The sequence below is a fragment of the Corvus kubaryi genome, unplaced genomic scaffold (assembly GCF_017639235.1).
Source record: "Corvus kubaryi isolate FWS band 111438036 unplaced genomic scaffold, C.kubaryi_AGA036_p1.0 split3-73, whole genome shotgun sequence".
Lineage (NCBI taxonomy): Eukaryota > Metazoa > Chordata > Aves > Passeriformes > Corvidae > Corvus > Corvus kubaryi.
Window position 1 is genome coordinate 33432126 of NW_024582091.1, and position 26031 is coordinate 33458156.

Sequence of the window (26031 nt, forward strand, 5' to 3'; positions counted from 1 at the left end):
TTTATCATGTAAATGAACTTCTTTGCCAGGTGGACACAAAAATTTAATGATCTTGCTGGCAAGTGGACAAAAGCTCACGTGTAACTAGTTTAGGATTTTGTAAGTTTGTTTGGTGAGTGCTACCAGGACAATTCACAACAACAGCAGCTCTCGCGTGCATGCTGGACCTTAAGTGAGCAAGAAAGCCAGTCCATTGTCCACTTCTTCCCTGTTTTCCAGCTGCACCTTCTCAACACCAGAAATACAATCCCTGTCCCATCACTTCCAAGAAAATTGCACCTCAATCTCACTCCATTGTCCTCAGCATCCCAGAGGACACAGCGGATCCCAGTATTGATGGTAGGCTCCTGAAGCGAGTGACAGGGACTCAGGCAGCAGAGTTACACAGGTACCATCTGTAATCTAATCTCACTTCTCTTGCTGAGGCACACAAAACCCAACAAAAATAAAGTGCTGCTCTTACACAAAGTGCTGCTGAACACATGAAGTGATGGGATGTTTTTAGTCAACTAAACTGTTACAATACGTTAAAACAAAGCAAGAGAGAGTTGTGATTGCTGAATTTGTAGCATCATAGCAAGAAACAAACTACCTGTTCCTTTATTTGTACAGCAAAAGCCTTGATTTCGGATTAAAAAGAAGTCCTTTATTTCAGGTTGGTTCAGTGCACCACATAAATCAAGTAATCTTTCCTAGGCTGCATTCTAAGCTTCTTAAATAGGAAAAAAAAAAGCAGCTTTAAAATGAATGGCTGAAATGCAATAACTGTTCAGATAAGGCAGAAGAGGGTAGTTGGAGGTGAAAGCAATTCCATAAGAGAAAAGTGTCACCTTTGCTGCAAATGCACCCAGATAATTCTGCAGCTTCAGTTCCTTGGCTCAGACAGGGATACTAAGGGATCATCCCACAGGCAAGTGGCAGCTCTGAAAGCTGGACCATAAGGAGCAATTAACTGGAACTGCAAATGCTGTTAGCCTGAGGTTTGGGCAAGGATCATTACTTAAGCAGTCAAGCACTGCGGAACTTCACACTATTTTGAACAGTTCATGTAGCACATACCAAGGGGTTTGGAATCCTCCAAGCTCACTGCCTTCTCCCCATTTTCTTTAGCATGGCATTCGGATCTGTAAGGTTTAACTTGTACCTATCACTCAATCCACCTCTGGTATCTGCATTCCAAATCTCAGAGTCGAAAAGATACACCAGATATCATGCATCTTCCCATTTAATATATCTTATATCTATTCTCCCCACCATGGAAAGACAGATATTAGAGCATGTGTAAGAAAATACAGAACTTCCTTAGCAATAAGACACAAATTCTTCAGGCACTATATATGAATGCTCCTTGGCAATTGCTGCAAAGCTAATCTCTAACTTCTCCAGAATGTCTAACAACAAAAGTAATTCCTGAGTACAACCTTGAAAACACAACCTGAATATGAACTACTGCCTTGATATTTTCACAAAGCCACAGAAAGCCTGAAAAGACTAAAGGTAAGGCTGCGGTTTGTGCCTGCAGAGACCTGACCTGGAAACCTAAACACTAATAAGTTAATTACATGACAACATTGTGTTCCAGTAGTGACAACTTGTCTTGTGTAAGCCTTGTTCAATATTCCAATACACAAGCCTTCCATAGTTACTACAGAAACTCATCTTAAAACAACAAATGTATTAACCAGTCATTTTTGCGATAAAAATGAATTTTGAAGCAGCAAGGTACTGTGGGAAGAATATTCTGCAGAAGAAATATGCAGTACTATACTAAAATAATTTAGCCAGTCAGCAAAGTTGCTGATTAGCAGCTTCCAGTCCTTACTTCAATTTTCATGACAGATGTTTTTAGAATTAGACCCTTAAGAATAAGACAGTTTCCTCCAAAAAGCAAGCTGGGACTAATGAATCCCTCTCTGCCTATCTAGTGCAGTGTCTCGGCAGTCTATTTATCACTACACCATCAAATAATTACCTACATACTCTGTAAGGGGACTATCTAGACAAAATGGCTAAAGATTTTTTTGAAAGTCAGCTTACTATACCCTCTATCCCCAAAAAACCCCACCCTAGTTCTCTGAGAATGTTAACAAGTTCTGAGAATGTTAACAAGTGGAATTATCCTGAGAAGAATTAATCATAATTTCAATTATTTTTCAATCTCACTTGATTAATTGGATAGGCTTTAAAGGACCAAAAAGACCCAGATTAAACATTTAATCAATAACTCCTTGCTAATTCTATTTAGCAGGTTTTTGAACTGGAGCAATGCAGTGAATATTGGCAAGCCATGACTGTTACATGCTCTCCCAACACAGCTTGCTAGTATTAATTCCCTCTGCATCTCTCTCATATCTTCTTTCTCACTGAGAGCTTCTCATGTTTCTGCCCTAGGCAGAGAAATAATAAGGCAATTAGATATTGCAGCAATTACTACTTCAGACCCGCGACAGCACTAGTGAGACTTACAAAGCAAAACTACTGTAAAACTGATAAAAGTAAGGATTTGTGCTACATGCCTGTGGTGATGGCCTGTGCAGACCACCATGGCATCATAAAAGCAAACCCCCTAAATGTTTGCTCTTTCTGAAAATCCTTAAATCCAGATATTCACTTGACAGATGAATAAATGGTAACTACATAAATGCTAACTACTAAAGTACATAAAAATGAAGACAAAATAGTTTAAAGATAGTCTGGGGAAACTGCATGCCGTGTGCTTATCTTAGATACAGTTGCTAAAAGATGCTCTGCAATCCCAAATTTCAATAGGCTAAAAGAAGACTGTGCACATTAATAATCTTTCCTGTTTTTTAGCTTTAATCCATAACCTTTTCTACAAGAAAGCAATGGAAAGAAGTAGGTTTTTTTATTTTAACAAGCCCATCAGAAAGTTACCTCTCTCAAATCCTTTCAGTGATTTAAAAACACCCCACCAATTAAAATCACAAAACAATAAACCTTCTTTATTTGAGGTTTAAATAAATTAAAATGATACCCAAGAAGCAAAATAAAAATAATCCTACCAAGCCTCCCAAGCACAGAGTGTTCTAGGCACACTCTAAATCACAGTGTCAAAGGAGTAGGCTTGATACCATCCTAGGAAATTTCACCAGCACAAAAGCTTGCTTTTCTCACAGCTCTTCTCAAATCACTTTACAGAGACTATGTGGATTTTTATTTATAGTTACTAAATTATTTTGAAACATTCTTAGTGCATCCATTTTCTCCCCACTCACCACAAAAGCTAAAAACCAAACTTTACATAAAGTAGCCCAGAAAAATCTCTCATGTCTCCCTAGCACATATCGCCTTTACCCCCTACCTTTGCTGTCCTCCAGTCAGATTCTCCAATGCATTTTATGGTCAGGGTAAAAATCAGATCAAGTAAATAGACTCCTAATTACAGAAGTATTTTCTTAATAAGAGTTAACATTCTTCTGAGTTGGCTGGGAAACCTGAGGGCACTTTCTAGAGGGGAGCAAAGGGACCTAAACAATGAGAATTGCATTCTTCAAAGGAGGCCTTAAAATAGTAATTTATAATGTGACTCTATCACACTTTCTCACATCACCCAGAGTGAAATAAAATGCAGAAGAAAGAATGACAAAGTCATACTTTCATCTAGAAGTACAAAACATTTGGTTGATGCTAAAATTCTGAAAAGTGGAGCCCTGAATCTAAAAAATGGAATATATAGCAATGACAAGGATTAGAGGAAGAGTTGGAACACTGGACACCAGTGCAGAAATTGCTAAACAGATGTCTCGGTTTTGAAAGACAGGTGTCTGCTAAGGAAGGCAGAGGCCCCCCTTGAAGTGGCAGATATAACCCCTTTTCCCTCCAAGTTATTATATTCTGAAATCAAGGGCCTTTAGGCAAAGATGTGGGAAATAGGAATAACAGTTCTTTACTCTCTCTATATATATGTATATAACCAGTCAAACAAAACAACAACAACTCTGGCAGTAACAGCAATCACAAACCCAGTGCCAGCCTTCTCGGCTGTCAGGCTATTTCCCCTCGGGTGCAGTTCCGCTCGCAGCCGGCAGGGGCGCTGGCGGCTCCCGGTGAGCAGGGCAGGTGCGATGGTTCCCCCGCGGCTGCAGGGGGCGCTCCGGAGCGAGCTCGGGAAACACGCGGCACTGGTGCTCTGGGATCCCGGGAAGGGATGGAACAAAGGCTTCACAAACCCCTGGGCAGCCGATCCCGGACTCTCAGGAACAGCGGCTGAAGCGGCAGGGACGGACGCAAATCCCGGGTGGCAGACGAGATGTATCCAGATGGGAGAACCCCACGGAGGCCCAGGCAGGCAGGGCGAGCAGGGCTACAGCGTAGCGGAAGCTCAAAGCAGCAGCGGGGCAGGGCAGCCACAGCCCGGTCTCCAGCAGGGCAGGGAAAGCGGCTTTTGGGGGTCCCGGCGTTGTTTCCAGCAGGAAGAAAGAACGGCCAAAAAGAAAGAAGCAGCAGCTCCTTTCTCTGCAGCTTCTCTCTCTGGACGCTCAGAGCGAACTGACCCCACACCCAGGTGTAGACAAAAGAGTAGCCAGGTCCGCCCCACTCCCCTTTTGTCTTTCTTAAGTACAGCTATTTGTCCCCTAGCAACATGCATATGGGAGAAAATTCCTTTAACAGGAAAAAAAAAAAAAAACAGACTAAACTAAAACCCCAACAACAGACATGAGCCATTTTCGGAGGAATGTGGTCTCCAGGAATAAACAGGAAATTAAAATGTGGATAACCAACACCTATTGCCCAAATATTGGGATATTCAATGGAAGAGGAGCCTCCAAAATCAACAAAGTCAGCTCAAAGAGGCTGCAAGATTATCAAGTCCAAAGGAAGCCATTCCAGGGAAGAAGCACAAAAATAATATTGTTACTGGACAAAGATCCCTTGGATAACAGGAATTAAATTATAATAGACAGACACAGAGAACTGCATCTCCCCCCAAAAAAGAGCATCTCATCACTAGCAAAGTCTGCACTGAAAAAAATCAAGAAAAGTTCTATCAGTAGCACGAAGGAGCTCAGTAAGGCAGCAGAGAAGACCGTCTGGGAGAGTCTTCTGGCAAGACCCAGATTAAAACTGGTCTAGACATGACTGCGTAAGAACAACCAGAGAAGTGAAAAAGGATTTATTTCTTAAACACTTCCATGACCAAAGAAAATGAGCTAAAAGAGGGCCAGAGATTGTTAGTTTGAGAGAGGGATAATAAAAGGAAAGAAACATGGGGAAAGAAGCTGGTAGCAATACCCTGCAAGGGGAGTAGTGCAGTCTCAATGAAGGCAAGGTAGGTAAGGCCCCCCCAAAGTCTCCTGCAGGTGATGTCTGCTGTCATACTGGCTGCCATCCGCACAGACTTTCAACCTCATTCTGGACCAGAATCTCCCAGAAGTCAGGTACAGATGGAGGTTCACACAGCAGACCTTGATTAGGGGGTTTAAATCTAATTTTTTACCTCAGGCTTGACACTTTCTCTCTCATGGCTTCACAGAAGCTGGAGAGAAAAAAGCATGCTATAAAAAGCTACATTTCTTCTAAAAGGGATAAATGAAGCTGGATATTGGAAATTGCAGAAAGACATTTTCTGCAGCAGGAATGAAAAATTGAATTAGATGGCAGATCACAAGGTAAGAAATAAGGGCCCAAAAAAAGCATGACTGATTAAAACTCCACGAGCAGTATTAAAAGAAGTAAGATGAGCCTTTTTATTTTGCTTTCCCCTTCCCAGTCATTTTTCAATAAACTGACAGGAAAGAAAATAATTTGGCCAAATCACAAAGTGAATCTGCCCCGTTTTCCAGGATGATACTTCTTTAGGCTCACATGCAATGCCCACAGGGGGTTTCTAAGGCCCAAGGTTCCATCCCCACCATGGTGCTGGGGGTGGGCAGCACCATGCAGGAGGCCTTGGTGGAGATGGGGACAGGGCTGGCCAGAGGGCTCATGAAGCCCTTCACCACTGCCACGCCAGGTCATATGTGCTCACACACACATCAGGTGGCCCCTTCACAAGCTGCGATGTGACACACAAGCTGTGTGAGCCACACACTGCTCCCTCGTTCCATCTTGTGCCTAAGCATCCAAGTGAGCTGAGTAGTTTCAGAAAACAGCAGAAAAAGTAAATTAAAAGGTCTTTCCTATGTAGGAGAGAAAAACTTTTTACAACTACACAGACAGCAATAAAGACTGCCCTGTCCACGGGTGCTGCCTTGGACCTGTTTAACACCTACTGTGCACACACTGGCGAGGAGCAGCATGGTTTTACAAAGGGTTATTGAACACACCCAGGGCTCAGATCACAATTTAAGAACACATAGAACCAAGAGAATAAAGCAGATAGTTACACTGGGGAGCTCTAATTCCCCTGAAGTGTGCAATACAAACTCTGAAAATGGCATGAATCACCCAGAGCCATACAGCTGGACTGATGCCCCATCATTCAAGATGCAGTGCCTGGATCCTCCTTACTACCTGCAGATGTACAATAGCAATCCATGGGCTACCACCCTATTTCTCCTCCCCAGCTAATGACCAATATCTTACTAACACTCTCTTCTTGTAATTCACAGTTATGACCATATTTGTATTACTCTGGTGTCAGTGGGTCCCAGGCACCTCGGTTACCATACAATTATTTTCAGAGCAGTTCTCATCTTGCCATAGCACTTGGGTCTTACCCATGAAGCAGGTTTTAGCTATTCTTTACAGGCTGCCAAAGCCTCAATACACAAGTGAGTGAATGCCAAAATAATGCTCACAAAAAAATTACTCATGCTGGAAATCTGAAATGTTACATGAGTCTTTCCTTCCCAAAAAAGAAACTAGAGCTATTTGGATTCTGTTCAAGCAAACATTTTCAACAACAGATATGCCTTTTAGATTAAAGTAAAAAATTCCATTAGGAAAGATCCAGTGATATTTTACTAGATTCTTTGATGGAAAAGACCACCTGGAGGTAAAGGTGCTTGATAATTAAATTTTTTGTCAAATTTAAATGACAGTATTCATCTAGAAATAAAAAAAAAAGTACAGTGGAGCTTGTTTTCAAAGAGGAAATATTGTATCTTTTAAATTATGTGCACACTTTCATGCAGCATATGCAAACCATGTCTATAACTTTGGCTTCCCACATCTTTATTTTCATTATGTATGTTTATCAAAACCATAGAAAACAGAACAAAATTCTCCCAGACCAAATTCAAGAGTCTCTTAAGGCAGGAACATTTCAATCACATTTTCTGCTCGTCTCTACTGATGATACACAAAGGGGAGGAGGGGCTTCCCAACAGTGGCTCAGAGCTTGGCATCTAAAATGTCAAAACCACAAAGATCACCTCACTCGCCTGAACTCAGCTGACTGGAAAGGAACAGCATTTCTTGACATCAGCCCTGAGAGATGCAAGGTTCAAGCTGTTCTAATACTTTATGATGGATTTGATGTATCAGGTTTCTGCAACTCACTGCACTAAAGAACTTAAAATACAACATAACGTCACACTAACAACCCTTCACAAGACACAGGGTAACAAGACACGCTTTGAAATTCAGCTGTCTCTGCACATGGAGCTACCAATGCTGCATTTGCACATCCTACACAGTTTCTGACTAAAGCAAAGAGAGATAATATACTTAGTTGAAATCACTGGTGATTCAATTATAATGGAATGTTGCCACTTTGTCAGGATACCATGTTAATTTCAAACAAAAAATACTGACAGTCGTGGTTTGGCTTTTTTTAAATCATCACGGTGGCTGTGACCTAAGTTTTCCAGATATGATATACGACTTCAGAGATTTTTTTTGGGGGGGAGGGGAAGAGCACAATGATATAACTCAAAAAGGTGTAAATGGGATAGATAATTTAACATTAAAACTCTACATTGAAGCAGTAACCTGCTGCTTCTCCTCTTTACTTTTTAATATAGAATATTATATACTGATGGGAATTTCAAACCAACTTCAGATCACTGATGTCATGTTCAGTCTACCTGGACAAGAAGCAGGCACATTTTCAGCCAACTGTAACAGATGCCCCATAAATATCCCTAGGAGTGTGACCAATTATCACCAAAAGTATAATTTCCCCTGCTATCTTTTTATTTACAATCTTTGTCTCTTTCACACACACACAAATCCATGCTAATTTAAATTATAGGGTTTTTCTCAGTCTATATATTTGCTTTTTGTTTACGAATATGAATCATCAGCACACAAAATAGGACTGGAAGATAACACCTAGTAACAGACCATGGATACAGCAGAAGTCCTTATACACAAAACAGTTTAAGCACAATAGGAATCTAACATAAGAATTTACAATTTGATTTATTCTTGCTGAGACTGCTGAGTCACAGCATAGTAATTAATTTCTTACTGACTACAGAATCCAGGAAGTAGGAAGCTGAAGCCACCAAGGTTAACAAGATTAAACAGTTTGCTATCTTGTTTCACACAATTTTGCATATATCTGTAAGGAAGAGGAACACAGAGGTTCAGCCTGCTGGGCTCCAAATCTTCACTAAGACCTTGGACTGCTTTGGATCAAAGACAAAAATAAAACTGGGGGCTGAAGAGGAAGACTGGAAGTTGCAATTTTGAAGGCAATGCTTACAGTGGAAGTAGGCTGAGATCCACACAATGCTTGCTTACAGCCAGGGAAATTGAGTCATTTTGGGAACATCTGGTCATTTCAACGAACAGTAACCCTGATACGGACGATTACCCTTCAGACACCTACAATGTTAACTATATTGCTACTTGGAGTGATAAAGAGAGGAAGAGCTCTTTTCATAGTCCTTCAATAGCACACGACAGGGCTGAAAAATGAAACAGCTAACAGGGACTCAGGAAGACATTCTCTGGAAGCTGATCCAGTGAAAAGTAAAGCAGTTGAAAGCTGTGGCTTCAGGGGAAACCAAGGGTATGTAACATCTCCCTAGAGCCAAAAGGAGTAGATTGTATTCTCACCCCTTACAGTTCTTTGCCATCTCCTAGAGACTTAGCTCCTCCTTTACACTGGCTATAGACAATATTATATTCCCTTACAATCCACTCTAGTTAACTGTAAGAACAGGAAAAACCCAGGTTTTCTGTTGCTTTTTAGTGAGATAATTGACTCATACAGGCATTTTCATTGCTGCTTGGCAAATCAGAGGTAAGAAGTGAGCTGGGATTATGCAACAGGGACACCCTCCTCCCATAGCCAAGGAAGCTATTCAGGCAGTCTGTCCTCACAAAGCCACAGCTCAGTGTAACCTCACCTCAAAATCAGCAGACTGGAATATATAAGTGTTTCTCACACTTCATATTAACCAATTTGTGGAGCTATCTGATAATAAATACATACATCTATTAAAAAAAATTAGTAGTGAAGATCAGCAATGATGCATCAAACTCAAATACCTCAAATATCAGTTTATGTAAACTTGCAATTAGTCACTTCACAGATGCCAGCATAGTGGACAATTCCAGTGCATTTGTACTCTTTTCTCATATTCTCTTTGAATCTTAAATGCTTCTCTACACTGGACCAACAGCTCAGTGTATCAGCAAGTATCAGAATGGGCCCAGACCTGCATCCTCTAAAATCTGCCTTATCTAAGTTTTCTATTATCTGGACTATCTCTGTTTATTATTATCACGCAGCACATTTTATCAGCTGCAGACAGGATTGTTCAACAGAAAGGATGTACAATTGCATGGTACAAGTGGTCTAAAATGTAGACACATGCTGATAAGAAAAATTTCATTTACCCAGGATAAGATGGTTTGGCCTCCCAAAGGGAAAAAAAGAAAACCAAAACAAACTAAACAACCTAGAATGAAGTAAATCCCTGCAAGAAGACAACTTCGGAAAGAAAACATCTACTCAAATCAATGCTTTGTTGATATTATTTAAATTTCTACTACAATCAAACAGTGGTAATTTGAATTGTAGACTACATCTAAAAATGCTCTGCCTGAAAGACTGTAAACACACAAAATTCAATCCCAAATGAAAACTGGTAAAAAACCCTCAACACCAGTCCATAAATAGAAGGCAAATAACAGAAGCTCTTGAGCCCATTTCTAGCAGTGCTTACTTAACCAGATGTCAAATGTATCACATCAAAAATAAGAACAGCCTTTTTAAAGGCAGGCAATGTGAGATTTTTAAAATCATAACCAGAAACCTGTAGTAACAAACCCCCCAGGGCTCTAAAAATGCCAAGTGATGTAGGATTGCATTGGAATTCTAAAACTGCCAACTGATTTGCAGATTTTAAATACACTCACATACACACACACATATATATAAGAGATTAAAATTCTATATAGCTTTAAAAAGTGTTCTACGCCACATAGCAAGCACTTGAAGCTGTGAGAACGTGGTGTCCCACCCTTAAGGAGAAGGGAGAACCCAAGACTCGTAGATGCTCGTGGTCAAAAGGAATGGCAAAAGTCAGAGGATCCACAAAAGCTTATAGAGTTTTATTACTAATTTACACACTTGGCATGGACATTGTTATTCTAGTCCCTGACCCCCCAGTATAAGCACACAGCAGTGGGTTTTGGATAAGCGGTAGGGTAAAAGGGAAGAGAGAAAGAGAGAGAGATGAATTAAAGAGAGACAAAGAAAGGAAGAAAGAGAATAGAAGGGAGATCAGTCCTGGCTGAAGCATTGATCCAGCTGGAGTATCCAGGGTCCTGGGGTGCACGCACGCCCAGCCTTTGTGGGGATACTTTTTTATACATATGTTTATCCTGTCCTGGAGGTAAGCTTCTCACTTTCTATGAAAATTAGTTATCATGCACAGTCCTTTCTTCTAGACCTTTCTGGAAGTGGGTTGGAGGCTTCAGAGGTCTTTGATGGTCTTAATTCCCCCCTAAAGTGCATGCCCGCTTCTCAAATTCATTCCTGCACTTGCCCTGTACTGTGTTGTGCTTATCTCCAGGCAGCAGAACAAGGACATTTGTCCCAGAAAAGTGCTGCTCCACCTCCATATGGCCCTCTTCTCCACCCACATCCTGTTCTTTCTCACAGTGTGTTATTACCAACAATCCTTGGCTGGCTCCATGGCTATTCAGCTATCAGTGTTTGAAACATACACATTTTAGTCCTTTATCTTTTAGGCTTCTACAGAGAACCCACTCTCAGATTTGGCTACTGATTCTTCTGCGATGATGTGTAACAGTTTTACAGTCACATGAATGAAAAGTGCTTTCTGAGCCTGGACTCTGCAAGAACTCATGAGAATGTGAACCCCATCCTGCTACATTCACATCAGGCTCTGTCCAATGAAAAATGCTACTATGTACTGAGGCACCCTTATTTCAAACAGCTGTATCTTGTGCACCTAAATGCTCCTCCTGATAAAATTAAAAGCCCAAATCCTTGTTTAGAGTGAAATATTTCCAAAGAAGCTCATGTGCTGATGTTCTGAAATCTATTTTCAAAAAAGTTTACTGTAGAATACTAAAGTCTTTATGGCTTCCTCCACTTCTCCTTTTTGAAAGGTGAAACAACTGAAAAGTTGGTCATAGTGGACCTACATCTATGCAGTGGTTAGATTATCTTCTGCTCCTTTGATTTCCTATAAACTGCTAAATACATCTTGTAAAAGGAAATAAACATAAATTATCATAGGAACACAAACACCCAAAGTTATTAAATAGCATTTCATTTCATTGTATCTCTTATTAAGTGTTTTGTGGAACACGTTTAACACCTTAAAATGTAATACTAAGCATGCCTACACATTTCACAAAAATATAGAAAACACACTGCTAAAATGAAGGAAGGCCAATTTGATAAATGCAGTATTATTAGCATAAGCTAATAGTTAGCTCAGCACTTACAGCAGTAATGAAACTGGTCCTTTGCAATTTAACTGTGCAACATCAACTACAGCTGAAGAAATTATAGTTCATTAATTTATTTTCTAAAGAAGAAAAGGAAATTACTGCTGTCTCTACCTACGAGCCCATTCGGAGATTAGTGGTATGAGAAATAGGCAGTTTTATATCTCAGCACTCTTGTCCTCTGCCTCAAAACACTACCTTTTAAATTTGATTGACACAGCAGGGACACACCTCTACTTGGACTGCAGAAGCATTAGAGAGGAAAAACAGGGTAGCAGGAAAGAGACTCTGTGTCTCAGAAGCACTCAAATACAATGGAAGTAATTTTGCCAAGCGATGTAGGACCAAATTTTCAAAGTTGTAGATGCATGTAAAAGATCTACGCAGACATTGCCCCAGAGAGATTTCTCAAAGGCATCAACATGAAATAGAAGACAAAACAGCTCAGAATTCAAAGTTAGTTATTCTGGCTATTTGTTGGTAGTGCACTGCAGTGACTGCATTCAGAGATTATTGTGACATGCTAATTGCACAAATGGATTCATTACCAACTGTCTTTTCCCCATATCTGTCAGCTTATTGCCCAACAATCCACTACCATTACTGTTTTCCTGTCCAAATTCCTCAACCAATCCTGCCAAATCTGTTCTCCTTACCTTCACACATTGTGTAAGCACAAGACACACTTCAAGTTTCTGCATATAGGAACCCAATGCAGGTAGTTCAATTATTTGTAAAACTGCATCACTAAATCCAACATCACATTCACTTCTGCACCTCACTGAAATGGCTGCAGTGTCATGCAGAGCTGTAAAATACATTAACATTTGGCAGCAGACACCACAAGCCACCTTCACAGGCTCACCTGTGGCACACTGAAAAAAGTCAGCATTTCTTGAAAATGGTACTAAAATGCTCAGCTGTCTAAACAAGTTTCATACTTGCACACTTCTACATTACTCAGTTTTGCAGTAATAATTGAGTAAATAATTATAGTGTCAGAAGCTTTATCTTTCCAATTTTCAAATCAGAAAAAGTCTGAAAGGAAATTAATTACCTTGCTCTTGTCTGGACTGATTTTTTTTTCCCCCCTAGTAACATGTTTATGATCTTTATAAGGATGCTGCTCTTCTGGAGAGTCATACTCCAAGAAGACATAAATCAGCTAAGATTGAAGGAGGTGTTTTGAGAAGACCTCTTCCTCCAGATTAAAGGTGGACTGACCTAAGATGCTTTCACTTTTCATCACTGTCCTTATGTCAGCAATAAGTGTGTAAAAGTTCACAAAAGCCCTCCCTAATCCGATTTAAAATGAGCCAGCTTAAAACAGAGTGAGACAATTAGCCACAAGAACTGCTACAGGAAGAATGTATCAGTAATATCTTAAACCACCTCAGCTATTTTAAAATTGGATTTGTCCACACCTCTACTTTAGTAGAGACGTGCATCATGCTGGCAGAGCACATTTCAGAGGAGGTACCTGGGTCATTTTGGTTCAAGTGAGTTGCTTCAACAATATCAGTATAGTTAATGTAGTACACAGTGGCAGAGATAAAAATATGAAAATATTTCAGGCCATGTCTTGGTTTGAGACAAATTTGGAGGAAAATGTCTGAAATGAACGTCCCTCTGTTAGAAGGCAGATTTCAGCAGCCCCGCCCCCAGCAGGTTCAGAAAGAAATTCCTCGGAGGAAAGTGAAAAAACCCCTATGTATTTAACAAGCAGAGTGCACGCAGGCACAGAAAAGGGAATGAATAATGTTAAATAATAAAACCTCTTGCTTTGGAGAAGAAACCTGGGGAGATTTCAGAGTCCTTTCTGTGGGTGTGGCTCTGCCCTCTCCAGAGCTGGGGTTCAGCATGGGCACCTCCGGGCCATGGTGTGGGGCCTCCTGGTGATGTTGTTCCGGACCGGAGCAGAACAGTCCCAAGAAAAGTTCTTGCCTCAGCTAGCAGGCTAGCTAAAAAGCAAAGAGTTTTAACTCTCTGTCTCTCCTGAGAAAAGGAGCCGAGAGCTGGGAAAAAGCAGGAAGGTGCTTTCCTTGGCTCTGCAGCAGCAGCAATGCAGGGGGGTGTGTGTGTCCTTGAGCACAAACTGCTCTGAAAAATTCGCCTGGCTTTTCTCCCCCCTCTCCTGAGAAACAGCTTAAAGATGCAGGAAGGCACAGGATTCATGTTTGGCATAGGGCAGATGATAGTCATACAGTCACCCCAGGACAGGCCAAAACCAAGCAGTTTGGTAGTTTAAACAGAGACTGTGAAAAACAGAACTCTATTTGAAAATCTAGAATTAAAAGCAGCCACAACAAACTCATTTTGTTTTAAAAAATAAAATGCCCAAACAGTTTATTCGAGGAAGAAAACAAATCTCTGATTTCTGTCTCAAGCTCATCTTTTGTCATCTAGTGACTGAGGACAAAATACCTGTTCCACTAATACCTATTTATAGTTCTCAAAAAACCCCCAGGATTTTGTCCAACAGTACTAAAATTCTCAAATTCAAGAGCAATAACAGCACAGAGTATGTTTCTCTGTCTTGTTGCTGTTATTAATTAAGTCCCATTTGCTGCTCCTGAATTGCTGTTATTTAGTTGCACTGGATGGGTGTGTAGAAAGTAATGGAAGATGGATCAACAGCTGTTGTTATTATGAAAATTATGGCAATGCATAAGAGGAACTGCAGCTGCTCAATTCATGCAAATAAGAGTTACTTGACAATGCCTATAATTACACAGCATGTCAAAACAGCATAGCTGGAGTGTAAGTAGAGACTACATATTTTAGAAAGCCAAAAGATTTCCATTTCATTACATTCCCATTCCCTAAACTCCTATTTAGAGATAACAAGAAACACTTTCTGCCGACAGGCTCACAGATAGAGAAAGGTCTGCTGAGTCTCCCAGGTGCATTCTCCTGCCAGCACTGCAGCTGTCAAACACTGAGCCTCTCTGCTGTTTCCCAGGCATTTGTAACACAGCCTGGACTCACATCACAGCTGGGGTTTCAGCTCACTGTGTGCTGAGCAGATATAAAGAAAGATCCAACCACATCTACCTTCAAAGCAAAGAAAGACTGCTTCCAAGTGGCTTAGACAATGCAGATACCATCTCCTCTAGCCAAAGCCTGTTCCTGATACCTGGAACAGCACTGTAATATTCTAGTTTTTTTACTTTTGAGTGTACCTTCCTTCAGCTTGGGCGGGGCAATTCCTTTCCCACTTCAGGCATTAAGGCCTCTTCAAGAGCACATTTCCTTTTCTTAGATAAAAACTTCACTAAAAGCTCCTCATTTTCAGAGATGCTGCCCACTGTGCTTATCCTGTTACATCTGTAGGCTGTTTGCACATTAGTAGTGGTTTATATAAAGTGACATTTTATTACTTTCATTTCTTCCCATTCCTGTTCTGCCAGTTTAATTAAAGCCCTTTTTTTTTTTTGCCAGTTGTTTCATGCTAGCAAATCCATGCACCTGAATGGAAAAAAAAAAAAAACCAGGGACAAAACCTCATTTGTTTTCCTCTGCACCTCAAACTCTTGTTTCAACAACTGTGCAGCACAAAATGATGTTACAAATAAGAAACTCAGAACAAGAAATACCAGAGTAATGAAGATATTTATTTATTTATTTTTACTTGTGACATTCACATAAAGAGACACAGGGAGATATACAATTTTACAGCCCTCCTACCTCTCACTCGGGTGAGTTGAACCCGCTTGGTGTGTAACACAGTCAGTTGCTAAAGTTCCTTACTGCTCTTGGTTCACACGGTGATCCAAACCACACAACCTGGCAGAAACCACAACTTTTTTTTTTCCTGTGAAGTCTGATGACAAAATCTAGTTGCAATCTAGTTCCTTGGAACCCAGGAACATGACTCCTGGTAGAAGTGGTACCTCAAGCTTCTCACATTTCACTTGGACAATCATTAAATCGCTGACTCAACATAACAGCTACACAACTTGTTAGCCTTACCTGAAATCACAGGCTGTGGTAAGTTCTGCTCCTCCTCCAAAAGCTTTTCCTTGAACTAGTGCAACACTGATCAAAGGCAACCTACACAAGAGACTTTAGTAAGCAAAATTCATGCTTTTAGCCTTTCAGAAATTACAAAACAATTCAACCAAACCATCTCTACAGTAAAAGTTGAGAAAAATGTACTGTTCCAATTTATTCAAATAACTACATCTTTGTGGGCAAGCAGCACAATACCAATTCCACTTATTTCAAAATTACTATTGCATAATTGATACAGAATCCCAAATGAAACAGCAAGACAGATATATCAAATAAAATCAAAATAAATATCATGTACTGAAAAACACATGCTATGAAAAATACCTGCTATAGATTATGCCTAAAAAGACTACCTGCAAGGAGTGACAGGATAGCAACACAAGATTCTACTCTAAGCCAGCACACCCCAGAAAGAGACACAAAGAACTGAAGGGCCGGCTTATCTAAAATTAATGAGATTTACCATGACAGCTTCAGCAGCTTCTTCAAACAGAGTGCTACTATCTCAGTCATCAACAAAACTTTTTTTTGCAGACAAAACCTTTTGAGGAAAGCAGCAATCTGTTACCTTTGTTGGTGTTGTATTTAATCATGTTCAAGGTATTTAATCATGTTCAAGGTAATTCAAAGGACAGAGGGAAGGAAGAGTATGTTTCCCCACTGCTGATGTGAAATGAATACTAACGAACAGTGACTTAGGATAAGGCAAGTTCCCTAAGAGATGAAGACAGCTGGTTAGTCACAGAATTTGCACACTAATACAGCTGTTCCATCTTTTACAATGAAGAGACATTTAGCTTTTTGAGCAGTTTACAAACCTCATTCAGAAATCAGCTTCCTAATCATAACCACACGTCTGGTTTTAGTTCTATTTTAACAGAAGCACCAACACTTTCTTATGGCCCAGGTTCACTTACAAGCTGCAGCACAGTTCATACAATACTTAGCACAAGTGAACCCACTGGAAGAGGGCAATCTCATTTTTCCTGTTGTTTATGAGAAACCAGAAGATAGGGGTCCAAGATGGCTACATCCACACTCTAATCCATTTGAGGTACCTCTTTCAGGAGCACAGTCAGCCTCAGCTCTAAAGGAGACTAATCCCACCTACAGCAGATGTCCCCAGACAGCAAGCAGTTCAGTGCTCCCCCTGAACCACGGCTTAAAGACACACTAAGTCAACACACCTGAGGTTGGGGACTTAATCTTCACACATCTTCCTCCTCTTAGCTTTACCCCATCAATTTTTATCATATGATTATATGGAGGCCAGCTTATGCAAATGGCTTCCAATCCTGAGGATTCCTTACAGTACTACTACTATGTTTCCAATCTCCTGGGTAATTTTACAGAAAAAATGTTAATTCATACACTTTCTCATATAGATTATTTGAAAACAAAGAATATTTGAAAACAAAGAGTATTCATCTTCAAAGAGCTCTGAGCAGAAAAAGACAGACTCTACCACAAATGGATTTAATAGAAACATGATTTCTTAAGGGAAGCAAAGTCTAAAGGAAAGGGTGTCTTTTTCAGAAGTACCAGATGGTATAACTGACTACACTCCTCTTGTGAAGTGGGAAGATTAAATAAATATATCAAATAAATGTTACCTACGTAGGCTGCATAACCTGTTGCTGCTTGTTATTTAAGAGCTACTGATTTCCACTGAGTTAGAGAGGTCAAGTTTCAGACAATTTGAAGGCCAAGATTTCCTTAACTCTGGGTATCTCCTAGCTCTACACATATAAGCCTAGGGTTTTTTTTCCTGTTCCAATCTCTGGAAAGTCTAAGAGTTGCAAAATGTTCAGGTCTCATTTAAATCCATAAATACCTACCTGATTAACATGTGTGAATACAAAGTCCGGGATTCAAAATTACATACTTAAAACTATGTATTTAACTTTAAACATCTCATTAAAAAGTTAGCCAAAATACATTCTGATACTTATAATTACTTCATAAAAAAGGGTAAATAAAATATATTACCTCATAAGTCTGGTTAAGGTGTTTTGCATAAACATGCACATATTCATCCCATCCTACAAAGAATAGGAAATTAAAAAACGTTAAGTGATCCTGATGTGAAGCAATTAAACACATAGATGGAGTAGACAGGAATAAATATATTTTATATTTACTTCAGCTGGTTTTTTTTCTATTTGGTTCATGTTGCCCAAATTCTAGCCCAACCCTACTATGCACTAATAGAAAATCTAGCACAAATTGGGTTAAAATAAATAAAAGCGGAACTCAATTGATTTATATAAATTTCAGTTATAATTAAGCCACTGCTAAAGTAATTGCAATACTGAATTTCTATGTTGTGAAATTTTAGCCTTTCTTCTTAATTTCCTCTTCTCACTTCAAGTTGAACACCCATAAATCTGAGTTTTTAAACTCTGTACAAAGTCATAGTGTGCTGCATACTTTTTACTGTTCCAAATCCATAAAGTTTTAGACAAGATACAATTTACCACTTTAATCTTTTATTGTTTGGGCCAAAAGCATTTCAGCTAAAAAAATCAACAAACCAAACCACAAAACACCAAAATAAATAAAAAACCAAACCAGAAATAAGATCCTTCTTTTCTCTCTCATCCTGTTTTACATCTCTTTGCAATCAATAGCGAAAAAGACACAATCATTTCCTTCTAATCCAGTACAAGAACTAAAGGGTTCCAAATAAAATATGTTCAAAACAACTATTTCTTCCTACAACATGTAGTTAAAATGTGGAACACTTGGCAGCAGGGCATTACACCCTCTACAGAAATCCAAGAACAACTACATAAAATCACAACAGGAACAGCAACAAAAAGTTATTACATAGAAGGCAACACCTCTAGCTCTAGAAGTCTTAGTCACAAGTTGCTGGCGGCTAAGAAAATATTTTGAGGCAAAATCATTATCTATCTGCCTTCCCTGTTATTATACTCTTTCTCAGACATCTAGCATTAATCAGGAACTTGTCAAACAACTGGTCTAAATGATCCAGAATCACCACGTTCATATGCATACTGAACTGAACCACACATACTATTTATCCCAGATTAAATAAAAAAATTATGTTTGGACACTGTAGAAATAAAAAACCAGTAGGTAACAATTTCAACACATCTTTCAAATAATAAATTAAGAAAAAAAAAATCCAAGCAGACCAAACCCAACATCTCTTTACTGGAATTTACTAATTTCTAAAGCACAACTTTACAGAGCTTGGCAAGTTAGAGAATCTGCCTGAATTAAAAGCCTCTGACTCATACCTCAGGGAAAGAAAAGATATGTATTAAGTCTACAGTACATCTTTGGAATAGGACCTTGAAATAATAGTAGACCAATTTCAGGTGACTTATTGTCCATTTAGTCATGTATTCCTAAGAGCTACTCTGCCCAAAGCCAAGCAGCATTATGATGTTTAGGCACAGATCTCTGGCAGATGCAAATGCCATGACAATTGCTACACTAGAACCAGTGTATTTAGTTTTACTACACTAAAGGCCTGCTTGAAAATTTTAGCACATGTTGATTTATAAAGAGGCTTTGAGTTATCACTGTAGCCATCTCCTACATCCCCTAAGAACAGTAGCAATATTTCCATTCCAAATTAAAGACCATTCAAATCCTTCATGATAGCTGCCTTAGTAGCTAAGTTCAAAACCCACACAAACATACAAGGTACCAGTTCTCAGACACAGACTTGCACAATTCCCATATTACAACTTTCAGGATGAAGCTGCACAAAAGTTCTTCAAAGAACATAACTTTTCACTTCCTCACAGCAGAATCCTTGCATTCAAACTGGCCTTCTCAATGCATGACAAAATCCAAAATGGTAATTAAAGATTCATTCCAGAACAGACCAATTGGAAAAACACATTTATGTCTGAGCAGACAAAAAGAAAAGTCTTCCTTCTCTCAGGTGGTAGAGAGATTACTGTGTATCCCAGGGAAAAAATGCCTGCACAGAAAACAAACAAAATCACAATTGCTTGGGTTCTGGCAAATAAACCCTTCAAAACCTCCTGGTAAGAAAAATATGGCTACTATTCAGATAAAATACTCTGACTAAGAGGTGTTCACTGCAGTCTAGTGGAATAATTGTATTTTCAGCTCTAATACTGTTCTTGACGTAAGAAGACATCTCAAAAGCAGAAAGGGAGGTAAAATGCAGTTGAAAACACTACATATGGAAAAAAAGGATTACTAGCTTGCAGTGGGCCTAGGAGAGGCAGGGAAGAAGAAAGTCACCTTCATAAAGTAGAAAACTGTAACACTGGCTCTTATTGCTGCAAGAGTTTCAAATCCATTTTCACTACAGATAGAACAATATTTCCAGATCATCTCCAACTGCTCCAAAGTCCTCCCTTCAAAGTTTATGCTTGGGAACCTCTGTCCTAGCTAGACAGGGACCAAGGGAAGCAAAATTCCCCTTTATGCTTCTTCCTCTGAGCTGTTGTTTCAAGAGCCATTCTTGCTTTTCAGCTAGCCAGCTTTTCAAGTCTTACTCCAGAATGAAGTTCTTGCTCTGGGAACCAGGCTTACAAAGATAGAAAGAAAATAATTTTTTTTTTACTTAAATTGCACCATTCATTTTCCTTCTGTGATTTGGGTATGTAATGTTAGCACTCAGAAAAGAAAAACAGGCAGGGGACCTAGGTTTCCTTCAGAGTTAGGAACAACTGAACATGGGAGAAGGAAGACAAAGAAAGAAGAAAAGAATGAAGTGGAAGAGGAGGACAAAGAGCCACTAGGGGGCACGAAAATCCTTCAGCATTCTTGGCCATTATTCTGCCTATTCTGCACCACAGGGAAAAGCAAACTGTACTGAAAATTATGAAAAATACAGTCTTCCCTCGACCAACTGGTTGGATAAAATAAAAGTGTTTCCTGCAATTACTAAAAGCTATGGGCTAAATCAGCCTTAAAAAAATAATATAAAGGAAAGCTCAGTTGTTTGAGCATGGTGCTAATGATGACAAGGTTATGGGTTCAATCTATTCACTTAAAAGTTGGACTCGATCATCCCTGTGGGTCCCTTCCAACTCAGAATATTCTCTGATACTGTGAAAGACATACCAGGTCAGGCATATTCATTTTTTTGGGGTTTTTTTTTTTTTTTGCCTTAGAGATGCCTGTGGACAGAAAACTTAACCTGAAACCAGACAAAACTCTCCCATCTGCATCAAGTTAGAGAGAAGAGTTCTGTAAGATTAAAGAACAGCAAATACTATTCCACATTCTATTAAAGCTTTATTTAATAAGGACTATTAAATCCCACCAAACAGATGGTTTAGGAGCTATTACAAAGAAATTCTCAGTAAAAGATAAATAGCTTGAACTCCCCAAAGGAAATAGAAAAGCAACTATGTTGAACTATGCTTGGAGCACTACTGGTGACTCTTAGGCTTTCATTTCAATACTAGCATGAGAACTAGATTCTGTGCAGAGAATTCTCAAAAAGGTATAACTAACACATATACATTTCATTTTGCCCAGTATATCGAACCTAATCCTTGCAAGAGCCCTCTCTGCCACTGCAGTGGCTCCAAGTAATTTGTATAAGCATAGAGAGAGAATACTAAATGTATGGAAGCAGAATCACTGAGATTTACTGAATGCAGAACTCTGAAGGAAAGCCTAGACTGCAGATAAGAAAAGAACTGGCCTTTCTTGGTTTCAGCTCCTTTTTTGTTGGTATAATGCTCAAAGAAGTTGAGAATTGCAGATTAAATTTTTTTAGAAATCAATGTAGAAAAAATCACATATGCATCTGTATTTTTAAAATTACCAGTGCTTATAAAATATCCAAATGAAAGCTTCCTCCAAATCCATTTATATCTATAAAGCATGACATTTCTCTATTAAGAAAAGCATCTCTCTCATGGTGTTCCAGAATGGAAACAAAGCGTCCTATACCCTTTGAAAACTGGACTGTTCTATTTACTTTATCAGGCCAGAAATAAAACCTTTGTGGGGTTTATGATATTTAGTATCATCAACAGAAAAAAAAAATCATCACTACAGACAAATATCAGATCAACCAGTTTTTGTGTTGATGTTCATACTGGAAGGGCCAATTAAATGGTTCGCTTGTGTGGTTAAACCCTGAAATTTGCAGTGGCCACAAAAAAGCACCAGGATGTCACTCACCGCAACTGCAAACCAGGTGTAAGAGCAGCACAGGAAGACCCTCTTCCCTGGCAGCTAAGTCCTATTTCAGACATTGCCAAGTCCACATATTAATCCACAGAAAGAACTGTAGCACATGTGAAAGTTGTCCAAATGGGTAGCACGAGCAAAAAATTGCCATCAAATGCCAACCTCTTCAACTTCATAGTTACACACAAGACTCACCTGACTCAAGTACAGCACAAGAATTGCATCTGTTCTTCCATTTTTGCAGGTCCAAGCACAGTTTTGATAAAACAGAAACCCTTCTGTAGTAGCAGCCATGTTACTTAAATTTCTTTTTTTTAGTTTAGAATATGAGAAATTATTACTTGTATCTGCTTCTAAAGGTCAAACTATAGAAGCACAGCTTATTTGATGTGCAAATTCGCCATATACCGCTGTAAGAAACTGAAATGACATTTTTAAAAGAAAAGGCTAAAAAGAACATGTAGTGTAGGAATTTAGAGTTATGAATCACTTACAATAACACTTAAATCATGGCTTAAAGGGGCTGACAGCATTTTTTTTTTTTGACCATTAAAGCTCCATTCTGTGACTTGAATGTGAAAGTGCAGCAGAAGTGTGGTGCAACACCTCCTTCAAAAAGGATCTCAGAAAACTAATTTTTCTCCAAAACCTTCATGTGTATTAACACTTGCCTGGGAGTTGGACATTTCTTTGACAGCATTCAAATCAGATCCTGAGCAAAAGGTGTTTCCTGCACCATGGATAATAAGACCTTTGCCATCCTTCCAGTTTTCCAGTTCAGTTACCCTCTCCTGGAGTTCTACGATCATAGTACCTGCCACAAGAGGGTGGAAACAAAATTTTTAACAGGAAATTATTATCACCATCATGGTTTTTGTTACATTTTCCACCAGCAAAACCAAGTTAGAGTTAATAAGTGATGGGCTTAAAATCACAAGGGAAAGTATCATCTTAAATCCTGCACATAATCACTGACATACAATTGTTCTTCAAGGGTGCACTTCCCAAAATTCTGAAGGATACTCTGTATGAAGGATATTTGTGTTACACTCAAAAAACTCCCAAAATAAAACAAAGAACCAAACACAAAAAAATCTAACCAATTTATTTCTGCTTGCAACTGCATACATTCAGGACACATGAATTTATACGTACCCATCCACATCTGTCCAACTAGTCATTTTGAAGTTACTGAGATTTCTCCCTACCCAAACAACTGGCAGAGAACAGAAAAGAATCACGTCCAAGGAAGGCTCAAGGCACAACCAGTCAACTTTAACAAAGGTTCCTTGCTAAAAAGACTCTCTTTACGTATATCGTCATACAGTACTAGCTTTTTATTTCTTGTTTAAATATCATATTCATTATAAAACATAATGAACAGAACATCATATTTGCTTACGTATCCTTCCTGACATGGAATACAAACTCTTGTTTCTAGGGCTCATCCTAGACAGCAGCATCTTCCACAGCAATGGAGTGTACCTCGTGCATTAATTTAAAGCTCTTCCTCTCTGAATACCTATGACTCTCTCCAATTATATACTTAAGAGAAAACAATTACAGAAACTAATTTCAGAAAGCATATACAGTTTGATGACACTCTCAGCTTTACCCTTTGACAAGAATTTAGATGGACAGGCCTACATTCTGCAGATAGAAATGTGCTTTAGGTTAATACTCTCAAGGGCTCTCCTCTGCCAACAGTGTTGCTTTTCTAACTCTACGCCTCCATGCACAGGACTCATCCTCTTCTGAAATTTCCCATTAGCTGCCAGTCCATGGGAGATTTATGTTTTCTTCCTTTTTTTTCTTCTTACAGTTCGTTATAAAGTAAGCTTCCTAGTAGCACATCAAGAGTGAACACTAAGTCCCCCTTAGGCCTGGTCTCAGTCACTGAAACATTTCTGAGGAGGCCAATTATTAAGTGGACATTACATATTATATACCAGAACAACATTGGGTTGGGTTTTTTTTTACCCACTGTCAAGTCCATACTGTGATCCTCTCAAAAATCCCAGCAGTTTTGCCAGTTGCTTTTCCTTCCATATTTATAATTTGGTTATGCTTTTTGTATGCGGCACATTACATTTGCTTTCACTGAATTTCACCCTGTTGATCTTGAGCTCTTTGTAGCAGCTAATCAAGATCACCTTGAATGCCTCTCCTCTACTCCAAAGAACAATCTTGCAAGCTCTCCTAATACGGGGTCATCTGACAATTTCAGCAGTTCACCTTCTATTTCATCATCCACACTAGGAATGAGAATACTGAGCAGAACTAGGCCTGCATGAGATTTTTGTGGGTCTTCACTTGAAATGCTTTTCCAGCCTGATGGCACACTCAACAACTTTTCTGCAAGTGCTGCTGTTCAAACAGGTGTGCATTAACCCTGTGGATTTCACTTATTGAGTATTTGCCTTCTTAAGTCTTCTTAACAGAAAGGTATTTGGGCTGGCATCCAAGCTATGCTAGAGTCAAATGTGGCACAACCACTGTTTGTGGTTCTTTCAATAAGCAAAGCACTGAGGTATTGAAGAGTCTTTCCACAGAGTATTCCAAGCCAAAAATCCAGCTAACTGAAAAAATGCAGGATCCATATGAGCCTGTTACATGCAATAGCAGGGGACAAGAGACACTGGCCAGAGCCTGTCCTATCCTCCTGCAAGAGGATCTTTTCCATTCCTGACAGCACTGAACTATTATTTTACCAACAGATATAGCTCCTAATGTTTGATATAATGATGAGGGCACAACACTAAAGCAAATCTTCATTCTGCCAGTCTTGGTCTTTCAGTATTTGGTACCACTGAGCTCATGCTCTTTACCAAATTAAATCTGCTTGGAATAATAATTTGTTTGCATCTTAATTATAATCTGAGAATAAATGCTTTCAAGTAAATTCTAGAAAATAAAAATTATTATCAAGATTTTCTAATTCCTACAGGCTGGCTTTCTTTTCTTTCAAATTACATTTAAGTTTAGTTCAGTGAAAGGTTGGGCTGCTGAAATTGGTTCTACCAGGCTTAAACTGACATTATTAGCATTTGTGTCCAAAGAGACCATTTCAAACAGGTGGCTATCAGATTCCAATTAAGAGTAGAAGAAAAGGCATAACGATCTCCATATATCCCCTTAGCAATTTGCCAACAATTTTGTTCTGTTTTTGGTTTCATGAGTTGCTCAAGCTTAGAACAAACACAATTCCTTTGAGATAAAAAACTGCTATGTAAAGTAAATGCCTGGAAAATAGAATTCCCCTCAACAGTTTAATGATTTTTTGCAGCTTTCTAGACGGAGCATGCATGGATATATAAATTCACATCTGCCACTGTTCAGAAGCTCTGAGACACAGAATCAACAGAATTTGATGGGGAGGTGGCTGTATCTATAGGCTCTGGCTGATGAAATTAACCAGGTTCTGCTGAGGCAATTCAGGGGTAAAGCATCCCATCCTGCCCCTTGAAGAGCATTATTTAATACACAACTGAAGGCAAAGGATTAAGTTCCTGGTAGTTTCTCAGCAACTGCATTTTACAGAAGTAATGCTAAAAATTAAATTAAGATCAGTATAAATTAAGATGCCATAACATTCACTGCAGTGGCAAAGGGGCCAGCCTGACTTTGCTTCTACTCTCCCTCCCAAAAAAACAAAAGTCTCTGGCAGAGGTGTACAGCACAAAGAAGCAGTATCTCTTGAACTGACAGAGTAGGATTTTCCAGAGCAATTTTTTGTGGCTATTGCCTAGCAAAATGGAGTACAGCTCTCTACAGGGCTCTATACACTGCTGTAAAAACAGAACTGTCTGATCCCATGGCTCATTTGTTATATGCTAATGAAGATCTGCAACAAAGAGCTATTAATTTCCTCTGTGGTTTTTGTAGCCCCTCTTTTCTACTAGAGCATCTAATTCACATACACTAATAAGTTATTTTCATAGCAGTCCTGTAAGGCAAGAAGAGATTATTTTACAGACAACTAACTGAGCCAGAGAGAAAATGCCTGCTAAT

The 26031-nt window shown here is 39.2% G+C and overlaps 1 protein-coding gene and 1 long non-coding RNA gene across 11 annotated transcripts in view; one reads left to right on the top strand and one right to left on the bottom strand.

Moving 5' to 3' along the window:
* Positions 1 to 26031, bottom strand: part of ECHDC1 (ethylmalonyl-CoA decarboxylase 1) — a 44963-nt gene that overhangs the window by 8385 nt on the left and 10547 nt on the right. For 7 of the 10 annotated variants that reach the window (XM_042017370.1, XM_042017375.1, XM_042017377.1 and 4 more), the window contains exons 3-5: positions 22692 to 22834; positions 17848 to 17900; positions 15817 to 15909 (exon numbers count right to left, since the gene is read on the bottom strand). In XM_042017370.1, the coding sequence (XP_041873304.1) occupies positions 15817 to 15909; positions 17848 to 17900; positions 22692 to 22834 (289 nt within the window). Of the gene's footprint in view, positions 1 to 15816; positions 15910 to 17847; positions 17901 to 19623; positions 19793 to 22691; positions 22835 to 26031 lie in introns of those variants that run through there. The other 3 variants (XM_042017372.1, XM_042017380.1, XM_042017379.1) reach the window with 3 other exon arrangements.
* Positions 1780 to 13866, top strand: LOC121659369. The gene is made up of 3 exons (XR_006014299.1): positions 1780 to 1793; positions 6036 to 6037; positions 13782 to 13866. It is a non-coding gene; the product is annotated as an uncharacterized LOC121659369 (long non-coding RNA).